The sequence below is a fragment of the Sander lucioperca genome, chromosome 10, assembly GCF_008315115.2.
Source record: "Sander lucioperca isolate FBNREF2018 chromosome 10, SLUC_FBN_1.2, whole genome shotgun sequence".
NCBI lineage: Eukaryota > Metazoa > Chordata > Actinopteri > Perciformes > Percidae > Sander > Sander lucioperca.
In genome coordinates this window covers 27648286-27660770 of record NC_050182.1, presented here as the reverse complement: position 1 = coordinate 27660770, position 12485 = coordinate 27648286, and the positions used below count along the sequence as shown (strand labels likewise).

At 42.3% G+C, this 12485-nt stretch overlaps 2 protein-coding genes across 2 annotated transcripts; one reads left to right on the top strand and one right to left on the bottom strand.

Moving 5' to 3' along the window:
• The first annotated feature begins 10 nt into the window (after positions 1-10).
• On the top strand, positions 11-4389 carry stmn2a (stathmin 2a). Its single transcript, XM_031299086.2, has 5 exons — positions 11-257; positions 2071-2166; positions 2339-2511; positions 2631-2822; positions 2947-4389. Exons 1-5 carry the CDS (start codon positions 239-241, stop codon positions 3004-3006), a joined length of 540 nt encoding a protein of 179 aa, XP_031154946.1. The 5' UTR covers positions 11-238; the 3' UTR covers positions 3007-4389.
• A 1129-nt stretch (positions 4390-5518) lies between these two features.
• Positions 5519-7758, bottom strand: LOC116049439 (hairy/enhancer-of-split related with YRPW motif protein 1-like). Its single transcript, XM_031299088.2, has 5 exons — positions 7474-7758; positions 7261-7333; positions 7066-7149; positions 6844-6925; positions 5519-6735 (listed from the first exon to the last, which is right to left on the bottom strand). The coding sequence occupies exons 1-5, from the start codon at positions 7572-7574 to the stop codon at positions 6131-6133; spliced, it is 945 nt and encodes a 314-aa protein (XP_031154948.1). The 5' UTR covers positions 7575-7758; the 3' UTR covers positions 5519-6130.
• Positions 7759-12485: the final 4727 nt, after the last annotated feature.

Sequence of the window (12485 nt, the reverse complement as noted above, 5' to 3'; positions counted from 1 at the left end):
GTCTGCGCTTTCGTCTCCACATTTAAGTCGGCTATACGGTCAGATAAATGTAGGATGCTGAAAATCGCTCTGCGCGTCAGAGGACGAGAGGAGGGTCTGTTTGCGCGCTCCCGTGCGTGCCCACCTCCTGTTTGGCATCCGATCCTAGCCTGGTCTATTCGCTGACTCAGTGCCTTAAGCAGCATCACCGCTCACCTGAACAGAGCTACAGCATCCTCTGCGGAGAAATACATCAGCCATGGCCAAAACAGCAACCGGTAAGCGTGTTCAGACAGGTCATGTTTAAACCGATGCATGGATGTATACGGATGTAACCCATGGATGGATGGATTGATGGACTTGTGACAGATCCTTTCTGTTTAAAGCCCATGTCGGCCTGGTATTGTCTAGGTGGTCGTGCGTCTGTAATGGCTCAACTCAGAAATATTCTATTTTGAATGATTACAACTAAGATCACTCACCTTGATATTTCTCTATCGACATTGAGCCTATTGTCTCAGCTAAATAGTCTGGTAATAAAGACAGCAAGAATGGGCTTACAAGCGCAAGCATCCTCCGTCATTAGGTTACTGACATATCTCCTTCATTATCCTCATCTACGTCAATGTGTTAGTCCTCATTTGCTTTGATCTTGTATTGTGTAACAGTTTATAATCAGATAACATGGCCCTTGACAGCTTTATTTACAACGCCGCACCTGCGGTTCATGCTACAGCGGCCCCAACATGCAGCATAATGCAGACGGACCCCACCCAAGATGCTGTGCTGCCGACCATTTAACTGACAGCAAAGCTGAGAGTGCTTTATCCGTCTGGCTTTTATATTACTTTGATTTGTTTATTGCTATGGTTATTTTATAGGCTCCTTATTTCTCCTGAACGCGATTGTTTTCATCTGATCATTTATTTGGATTGTTGCTTTGATTTGTGCCTGTAGCTTTTTCTTATTTCTTTCCGTGCCAAGGATGCATCACCAGCTGTGACAGATGGGCTGCCATTTATTTCGCAAAAAAAACAACCTTTTGGCATATGAACAAATGCAAATTTACTCGTAGGAGTTAGCACACTGGATCTTAATAGATAGGACTGTATAGCCTGCATTAGTCATCTCCTCTAATGGACAGTTATTGTTGTATGCCAGGCATTTAGCACATTTGTTTTCATGGGTTTCCTTAGCCTCTGTATCTAAAACATTAGTGTTGCCTTAATATAAGCAACCCATTTGGTCTCTCAAAAATGTAGCAGGATGTGCAGACTGGCTTCATTATGGTATGTGTGGTGGCAGAGACATAGCGGAGGAGACAGGTGCATGGCAGGGTGGGAGGCAGGCCAGCCCTGCAGCAAGGGGCCGCTTCACACACTGGCCTTTGCAGCAGAAGGCTTAGCAGCACTAACAATCTGTAGTCTTCTTTCAACAGCCAGGTGGGCACTTTGTCAAATACAGGAGAGAGCAAAGTGACAGAATTTGCAGATGAGATTAAAAATAGTCAGTAAGGAACTGGTTGAAAGCACATCTTACCCATACCCCAGACCTAGTATAAAAAGTCAAGACTATCAATCGGCTGTATTTGACAGCAATGACAGCAACGCTCCATAATAAGGTTGCGATAAAACAGATAGATATAAATGTTTCTTAATATTGTGATCATGACAGGACAATTAGCTGAGAGTTGAACAGGAAATTAAATAACTTGATGCACAAGCCTGTCTAATCACTCATCTTACAGATTGCAAGTGAATAAGACAAGGTACTCTGATTTCTTGATGATTCAAATGAGTCACAAATGTCTACTGTATAGTATCCAATAAAAGAATCATAGTTTGATCACCCTTACATTATACATGATCCATATCATCAATAAATTATTAAGCAACAGGGCACAGACACACTAGTCATCTGATGCTAATTGTTTTATTGTGCAAATGTTACTTTCCTAACTTGTAATATCTTAATTTGGAAATATCTCAAGTATATTTATTAACTGGTGACATAGTTTGTACAGTGATATGTGGTAATGAAGTGTGTTTTACTGTTTTCATAAGATGCTATGGTGTGTTTATGTTCCTACAGCATATAAAGAGAAGATGAAGGAGCTCTCCGTCCTCTCCCTCATCTGCTCCTGCTTCTACCCAGAGTCACGCAACAAGCTTGTGTGTGAGTTTGAAGGTATGGATCAGCTCAAACATTGATTTTCTATCGGATCAAATATGCTGGATGGATGTATATATCCATCCTATAAATACAGACGTTAGTAATAATGACATATTGTTGGACTGAAATATTGTGTTATTGGACATTGATTTTGCTGGTGTCATCATCATGATTTTCTGATTTACAGACATGGAGGTGAAAGCTATAAACAAGCGATCCTCTGGCCAGGCCTTTGAGGTGATTCTTAAGCCTCTGTCTCCAGTATCAGATGTAACCCACAGCCTCCCCTCACCCCCCAAGAGAGATATCTCCTTGGAGGACATTGAGAAGAAACTGGAGGCTGCTGAAGACCGGAGGAAGGTGAGTATTTTACCTGTTTGAAATAGCTTTGGGTGTTTAAAAAAAGGAAACACATTTTATAAACCATTCAAAATGATTCAATTGGTCTATTTTCCTATTTTTTGCTCTACATATTTTAGTTTCAGGAGGCCCAGGTGCTGAGGGCTTTGGCAGAAAAGCGAGACCATGAGAGGGACGTGTTGCTAAAGGCCATGGAGGAGAACAGCAACTTCAGTAAGATGGCTGAGGAGAAGCTCCAGATGAAGATGGAGCAGATCAAGGAGAACCGTGACGCCCATCTGGCAGCCATGATTGAGCGTCTACAGGAGAAGGTGAGAAATGCAGAAATCTCAGTTGTGTGTGTTTTCTTCTTTGTGTCCACCTTCAGACTGAGTATAACAGAGTTTGGGCGCTGCTTGCTGACTAACGTTTCTCTCTCTGTTCCGCTGCATTCAGGAGAGACATGCAGCTTTGGTGCGCAAGAACAAAGAGCTGAGAGAAGAGCTGACAGCATGAGCCTCACACAAGTCCTGACTTCCATGGTCCATCAACGTCCCTCCATCCAGTCCCGCCCCGCCCTCACCCTCCTCTGAACAGACACCCAACCCTAGAGGCCGAGAGGTTCGAGGACCTCACCACCACATCACATCACAACACACCAAACCACACCACACCACCAGTACTCACCACTATCAGTATAATCAGTGAATACAAACATCAATAACACACATCTTAAGAGTTGAATGGATTTGTTGATTTTAGAAAAAATGAGTGAGATTATGGCTATTATTTTGTAAATACTTTTTTCTTAAAGTCTATCTATCTATCTATCTATCTATCTATCTATCTATCTATCTATCTATCTATCTATCTATCTATCTATCTATCTATCTATTTATCTATCTATTATCCATCTATCATGGTAGGTGAAGTACATACAAGGATTGTACTGTACTGCACTGTACAATTTCAAACATTTTGTTTGTGATTGATTAACGTTTCAGTTCTTGAAATTTGACTCTACAACCATTTTCTTGTGAAAGCCGTCAGTGTTGTGAGTTGGCTGTAGACTGACATTTGCAGTGTTTCCTGATGATGTCATGATGATGATGTTTCTGTGTCTTCGTAAAGAATGATGGTCGGTGTACTTACACCACAGGCTCCTTCCAGATATCAACGTATCCCATCTGTATCTTCCTCAAGCACACCCACACATTCTCAACACGCACGCTTGGAACTTAACAATACGCCAAACTCTACAGATCTATCAAGTGTCCACCTCCTCTGAAATGAGCTTGATAATGAACTTGATAGGTGGTTTATTGATATTAAGAATGTCTTTGCCCAAAGAGGAGCAAATGTTTATACACTTGCAGATTCCCTCTTACTCTGACAGCGCCATTTCATAATGATTCCATCTTTAGCTAAATCAGCAGCTCTGTTACATACACAGTATTTGAGCATTAAGCTCTTGAATGTTATGACACCATACTGGTACCATGCATATTGTCTTGGACAGTGGAATGTGCTGTTGCTCCCATCTTAATATCGATAATGTGAACATAACGTATGTCTGTGTGGGTGTGTGTGAATGCAAATTTACCACAAGGCACCATTAGCCTCTGCTCTCTTTAGGGGATTAGATAGAGAATGAATGCAGGATGCTTTACATTCAGCACACTGAACTAGTCTCTTTTTAATATACAGTACCACTGATATCTGCCTGCATCCTCTGCTGCTTGTGTTTCTCCCTTCATATATTTCTCTGTGAAAGCTTTGCTGAATAAAGGTTTGAGGTTCTGTGAACATGGCATGCACCATCTAATACTTTTCTGTGCTAATAGAGGAGGGAAAATGTAAACTGCCAAATAAAAATCAGTTATCTACACATCCTGAGAATTGCCGTCTTCCCCTAGTTGATTTTTCATACATATTTTAGTCCAGTGTTATTTTAATTTGGGATATTGTATACCATGGCATAAAACAAAATATAGTCAGGCTTATTCCTTGAGGGTTAGACTAACATGTAATAAACATACAAAATGAGTCATCCATCAGGCATGTATTAAACAATGTTCCTCCACTAGGTGGCGGTGGCAGATTTTTTTTAAGCCAAAAAAACCAAGCTGGAGCCCATACCGATCCAAAAGTAGGCTATAGGGCAAAAGTTCACAATGTGCCAAATGCAAATATTAATATAATAACAAAAACACAGTTCAAATCTAGATCATTCATGTTTAATCTTTTCATGAGAATCATGATGTTGATGTTTAACATCCTCATTAAAGGCAGCAAGGTTTGTGTCATTCATCTGCACTCAGGACATCAAATACAGAGACTTTGGTATATCGTGGTTTAATTTGACTGTTATTTTGAAGGAAGACTATATACTTAATATATTTATTTATTTATTAATAGCATCAGCCCTCAGGGAACAAATCACAGACTGCCTTTCCTGGAAGACTGAGGTGCTGCATGGACGGATAAAACCGAGTCATAAAAAAAAGTGTCACTAGGATAGGACCAGAAATGAAACATTGGAGCTGAACAGTGATTTATTGGTCCAGCTGTCTCGTGTATTGTTGTTACTTTTTAACCGCTTTCCTCCAATGTCCCCATCCTGTTCACACTATTGTCTCCGTTTCAGACCAACCCGAGCTGGTGAGGTCAGGGCAACATTGTAAAGGATTTCCTCTGGCTCTTAATGATTTCCTGGGTATTCATAAGGGCAACAATGCTCTCAGATTTGGTTACTTACCTGGCACACAGTAAAGGAATTGCCTTTCAGTCAATAACCGGGACCTTATTATCGCATGATTAACTTCTACGGGATTGTAACAAAAATGCACCTGCAGATTATATGTCATTTGGGAAGATAAGGTCTTAATCACTTAGAGGGCAGTTTGTCTGCTTGTATAAAGGACTATGTGGCATCATGGTAGATAAAATAGCTACCTATTATACATTATGATAACAAAACATTCTGGAGAGTTGAAGGACAACAGAAACAAAAACTTTGGTTTAAATCCACATTTTAAACTTTAAACTCAATTTATTGGTAAAAAAATATTACAAATAGATACAAGAATGCAAGTTCCCAATTCTCAAGTGGTTAGTTTTCCAATAATGGCACATAATGCTTATTAATTTCCATGAGTTCTGATACCACAAAATAAGCAGACCAAATTAAGTAACTCTACATTATGTTAAATACAGACATCCATATAGAAGTTCCATTATGTGGTGTACAAAATATTCTCTAGTAAATTTGTGCTTACATCTATTCTTGGCTCATATGTCACGATATCAGTCCTCAGCCTGGAGACAGTGCATGTTAACTAAATTAGTCAATGAATAACATAAAATCATTTAGAATTCCTTTCTTTAGAGTTATGACATAATGAGATTGACATCTCCCCCTTATTATTGTATACTTTCATTCAAACCTTTTTTTAAACTTCGAAAATCAATGGGGTTTCCCTAATTTGCAGTGATGTCGAGTACAAAGATACTTAATGAAATAAAATCAGTTTGCTTCGTTCCCCTGTGTTTGATTGCTATAAAAACAGAGTCAGGTTGCGGTGGCTAGTCTGTGGTGGTGGGCACAGCTCAGCTGTTGCCTTCAGTCCAGTTGTTTGCTTCAGAAGGCCCCAATCTCCGTACCCCACGGCCTGTAAGGCCGTGACAGGGTGGAGGAGGGGCTCACTGTGCTGAGGGCTGTTGGGGACACCAGAGGCAAAGCACCGAAGGAGAGGGGGAAGGCTGACAGCGAGGAGAGGGATGAAAGCAGTGGTGGGGAAAGCTTGGATGTTGGCACAGACAGACTGAGGGCCAGCGAGCCGTTGGGAGGCACCCTGAGGGTCTCTGTGGGGGGCATGACACTGAGTCTGGATGTCCCAGATGCCTCAGTGGAGGGGGAGGAAGATGTAGATGAAGAAGAGGAGGAGGGTGGGCTACTGTTGCTTCTGGATGCAGGTGTCCTGCCCTGGGGGTGTTGTAGGAGGAGGTGGTGGGGGAGATGGGCAGGGGGAGTCCCGTAGGCAGAGCCCCAGGCTAAGTGTTCCAGTCCAGTGTGCACCTCCCTCTGAGAGGCGTAGTTGCTGAGGTGGGACACCAAACGTATACGGAGGGGGTCTGTACCGTCCCGACCCTCTATGATGCTGAGGTAGCGAGCAGTCTCTGCCAGGCACTCCCTGAAGCCCAGGCTGCGGTAATCCTTAGCAAGAGCATGAGCCTCAAAGAAACCTGTTAGAAAAGGAAGCAGGGGGGGTTAGACACGTGATTCACAGCATATTCATTTTGAATTAGGGAGCTATTTACTTATCTTCCAAAGCCTAAGAAAGGGTCTGTTACCTTTGCCACCAGACGCATGAAGCATCTTCAAATGGTCCACAGTCATTTGCAAAATTTCTGCTTTTTCCAATTTAGCTGATCCCTGTAAAGAAATAGGAAAGAACAGTGAGAACAGTCACTTTTAATGATGACATTTCCTATCTAGTGTCCATAACAAAAAAAAAAACATGTATTGTGTGGGCAAATGTGTGCCTTCCCATAATGGTAGTATGACCCATTTACCTGTTTCTCAAAAGCACTTGGCACCAATCTTCTCAACTCTGACAGACTATTATTGATTCGGTCACGTCTCCGTTTCTCAATAATCTGTCATGGGTAAAGAGAACAATGTAATTTAGGTCACAGGTGGGAGAAAAACAGATGGATCTATCAAACAGCAGTGCGCAACTTGGCACCAGAGAGAATGAGTTCACTTACCCCTCTGCGCCTTTTTCTGGCTTGGACTTGTGTGGTTGTGGAGGGTGACATCGAGCCGTGAGAATCAAGTTGACTGAAAGGTAAAACAGTAATACATTAGTTAATCAACAAAGGCAAGATAACAAATTAAAATAGTTGTGGGCAAGTTGAAATGTTGCAGAAATCTGCCATAGAACATATTATATATGATTTATAACATAAAACGGAACATACCCATTTTCATCGCCACTATCCTTCTCCACCTCAATATTGTCGTCCAGGTCGCTATCCGATGAGCTGTAATTGTGGCTTCGCTTCATTTTACTTCCAAGCATACAGTGATCAAAAGCAGCCTACTCCTTTCAGAGAACGCTCCGGTGGTGCACTGACAGCAGAGGGTCTGTGCAAGAGTTTAAACTTCAGACCTGCCTCTGCTCTGATCATTTTCACACCGCGGAGAGGAGGGCGGGGTCCCGGGATGATGTGGGCGGTGCTTGAAAAGACTTGAGCCTGTTAAAATCGAGCTGGCATTTGAGTGACATATGTTTTAGGAAAATAGCTGTAAGAGGAATCTCTAAAAGGAATCTCTAATAGAGGTGCTGAAACTCATTTCTGTAATGGTTTAAACCGATATTTTAAATGTAGGCTATGTATGTAAAAGCATGATTTTTAATGTATGTCTTTTGAAAGAGAGTAGTGAGTCTGAGGCCTGACAGCTCAGGCTGACCGGTAGACTCCTGGCCTTAGCTTCCCATGTTCCTTACCTAGCCCCCAGTTCATGAGCAACAGGCAACAGGCCCCCACTATAGCGGGAGCCCTCTTCTTCTTTGGTGTTGTGGAGGACACACGGCCCATTAGCAGAGTGTGTTGTTCATTGTCTGCTGTCAGCTGTGTGGTTCCACAACAGCATTGATCAGCCGGGAGGCCCAACATTAGTCAGTCAGCGTTGCCAGGCTCTCCTAGGAAACCCCCTCCACCTCCTCCCCAGTCACTGCAAACAGGTCAACTGACTGGCGCAGACAGACCTTCCCAGGGAATCATTCATCCACTGTGGATGAAAACAGTGAACCTCGCTCTGCTGTGTAGTGGGAAAGAGAAGCAGACATGTTTTTAGAAGCTCAAGCTCCAAGCAAACCATTGATCAATGTTTTGCTTATGAGCTACATTAAAAAACATACAAATCCACTTAGGCATAAGCAGCAAAACAAAAATGCCTCACTTTGGATGCAGAGCAGGGGTGGTCTGCTAAAGGTGTGAACATTTTGACCCCACTAATACGCTTGGGTCAGAGGGCAAACTATATAAAACACGGGAACCTTAAATGTTTATGTTCGACTGTGTAACTGATCCCTGCTGGCTGTTTTTCTAGGGATAGCAGATATTTCTGCTTGTATATACAAATATTTATATAGAAATATATGCATATGTAAATACAAGGCAAATGTTTTAAGTGAATGATCTAATAAAAAAACACTTGTTATGTGTTATATGTATGTTAGGTACATTTACAACACTGAAGTATTGCTTACATTGTGATGCATGATTAATAATGATCCAATACTATAATACCAAAAATTCCCAGAGGCCATTCTGAATGATTTTTATTTTTGACACTTGGTTACCAATACATATGTACTTCAAGTCAAATGCTTTTAATGCAGGACATTTACTTGTAATTGAATGTTTTTTATAGCATGGTATTGCTACTTTGACTTAACACTGCCATTATATAAGTAGACATATAAAATACATGAAATACAATATAAAAACAGCAGTCAAATGTCAGGTCTGGGAAACGACAGCACTTGAGGCTGGTATAATTCTTGCATCCTGAGTCTGACGTGTCTGGTAAGGCCATCAGTAGGAGTGTGACCCCCTCCTGCTGTCTTCCATTCTAGTACCTTGTAGAGCAGCAGCTGTTTCTCTGCTCTGTCCATCAGGTCAGTTGTTAACTTGGTGCGTTGGGAGCTAGACAAGTGCGGATGAGAGCTTGAGTCCAAGGAGCAACTGCAAGCCAACACGCTGTTCCCAGAATGTCAGAGGGGTTTCAGTGGTGACAGATACAATATGCAAGCTTCAGTCATTCTGTGGATGAGCCTTCACACTATCCCTAACACTCCCCTCCCCTCCCTGTCAGTAGCACACACTTTCACTAAAAATCATGCCCACCTTCACCCATTTCTTGTATTTCTACACTCCCATACTCCCACTTGGTCGATTTATAGACCTTAGCATGTGCATAATCCCGTGGTGGAAAAACTCCAGAGGCTTGCACACTGTCTTTCTAGATGGTGTTTCTCATATAAGCATTTATATTGCTCTTTCAGTACAAACTCTCTCCGTGCCCTCTACCACCGACTAAACCATACATGGCCTTCCCATTACTCTCTGCTGATAGGCAGCTTAAATATATTTGGGATCACTTCAGTATTGTTTATGATGCTATTATGGTAATAGGGCTCAACAGTGCTGCCAGTACTACAGAACGGGCAGGTTCATGTGGTCTCCATTACGCAGACACAAACCACTCTCCTCACACCTGATTGTCAAGGTCCTTCACATTAGCCCTGACATTCCTGTGATCCATTAAACATAATTAGGATTTTTCTTTCAAAAACCTTGACTTTTCAACTGTGGCATCACAACATTTTCTCAGCCTCCTCCACTCCAGTTGACTTTTGATGATTTTGGATGTGAAAAAGTGTGTTTGGTTAGAGCTCATTTGTCTGTGATTGCCATGTTTCTCTAAATCTTCTACATTTTAAAACTTGAACATGCCAGTCTGCCTGTTGACCGTGGGCCTAACTCTGCACCAATTTGAAGAAACCACTCTAAAACCAGTGCCAGGAAGCTAAGAGGTATAAGCAAGCATTTGTTTGAAACTGGCGTGTGCCCAGCTGCCTTCCTCAATCTTCCCTCAGGTTTCCCTTGGTGACTCTTTGTGTGCAAGAGTGTGGCCTGAGTGTGTGCTGGTGTGTCTGCATGTGTTTATGTGTGTGTGACCGAGAGTGTGCAAGTGTGTTTAAGAGGTGCTGTTTCCCACAGCCCTGATCTAATTCCGTGGTAACTCAATCTCCGTGTGAGCGCTTCCCGGCGAGTGTTCTCCCACCCGTCCACAGTCTCTCTCTGGCTGGCTGAGTGGCTGAGTGTGTCTGACAGAGGCCGGCTTAGTCCCATTGGACCCCCCTCCGCCTCCGTCCTACCCACCCTCCCATCAGGATTGATTTACTATGTCAACCGTTGGGGCTGTCGGCAGCAGCGACGCTCGCAGCCGTGCCTGCATCCTGTGTGCACACCATCCTGACATCTTATACCTGACATTCAACAACTGCTGCAGTGAAGCTTGTGTGTGTGTGTGTGTGTGTGTGTGTGTTGAGGGGGGGCATCTGGGCGATTTTTCTCTGTGTGTGAGATCATGCCTTGTCATGCTTTATTCAAACAGAGTGGATGTGTATGTAAAAAGGTATTAACTTTGCTGCATATATATATATATATATATATATATATATATATATATATATATGAGCTATATAAGACAGAGAAAATACCACCCATGCTGGTCCAAAATAGCTTGTCTGACTGAGGGAAATGTCTCCCAGACAACTTCTATACAACAATGTTATCCTATGGGCCACAGCTTCCTGTCTGTCCCCTCTGGTTCCAGTCAGCACCCAGGCGCTATATTGGGCAGGGACCAGACCAGGCCTAAGACCCATTCCCACTGTTTAATTGTAATACACCCGCCTTCTCATTCTTTACTTTCCTGCCTTTGTTGGCATCCATTCTCCCTGTGCTTTTTGGATAGGTAAAGTCAGGGAGGATATGTTGACTTCCTTGTTTCTTTGTTTAGCAGACGTTTTTTTTTAAATCTTTTTTTTTTTCTGAGGACAGCTCCTCAGGTCATAATACTGACACCAGGATCTCAGCACCAGCTGCCAATGACAGGGCTTATGGTCAATTACAGGGCATGAACAGCATTTAGAAAAGATTCAAACAAAACGTTGAACTCTGATATGGATATCCTTGTGTGCTGGCTTTAAATAAATGTCAATGACCTGAGTCACACTTGCATAAATAAAAATCTATTTCATTAGTTTTTTCACAATGGCGCACACTCCTTTCACAATGGTCCCCGACAATTATATTGTTTATAAGGTTTACCAGTATGCTGCCCATTACCAGTTAAGTTATGCAAGTCTACAATAGAGGGAAGGCAGATCACAAGACTGGTTTCCCAAATAAGCGCAACAGGAGACAGCACGTGATGTCCACACAGAGAAAGGAGGACCGCAGCGAGCTACTTTTAAGGCCACACATTGTGTTGCCACAGGAAAACATTGTTTGCATATCAATGGAGTGTATGTGTGTGTGTGTGGCAAGGTGGGGGGAAGTTTGGGGCTCTAATTGAACTGTATCTTCTGGTTTACATCACGCAAAGGGAACCTCACAGGCACTAGCCATATGAATTATTAGTCGAGTCAAGCTGTAGACAATTATTTATGCTTGTGTGTGTGTGTGTGTGTGCTGTGTGTGTGTAACTTTATTCTGCCTTTTGGATGTAGTCCTGACAAGTATCTCTCCTGTATCTGTAATATTTGTGTCCCTGTACCATTTTTCTTCATGTGGACATACATAAATGGTTAAAATGTGTGTGTAGAAGACATGATTGGTTGCTGTCAGGGGAAATCTATGTTTTAGAATAGGTCTGTCGCTGAAGGTCAACTGTTAGTCCTTCACATTATGTCAAACACCCAGGCAAATTTTTTTTGGGGGGGCTTGTGAGGCAATTTGAAATAAAATCTAAATATCTGACTATGAGTACCTATATTTTTAGAAAGAACTGAGAAGCAGAAAGAGTCATTTCATGGTGTGTCACAAGTTTATATAAAAAAAAAAACCCTGTCTTTTTTATTTGCAAGCCGGCTCCTTTCCCAGTGGATGCTCTGTGCCAGCTGTCTGCGCTGCAGTAAAGTACTGCTTTCCCAAGCTCCAACCTGTGGGAAAATCTGTTGTGGCCAGTAATTGATTCCGCCCTGCCAGCCCCATTACTCTCCACTGCAGTCAAAATGCCAGTGATCTGCAGAAAGCCTGTTAGCACAGCCCCTTTACTCTTTCTTTCTTTTTCTCTCTGTCTCTCTCTCTCTCTCTCTCTCCCACTCACACAAACATGCATCAGAATCCCACTAAGTCCTACTGTTAATTCCATCGCTACAATTATCTATCTCTATAGATTATTTTTACTCTAT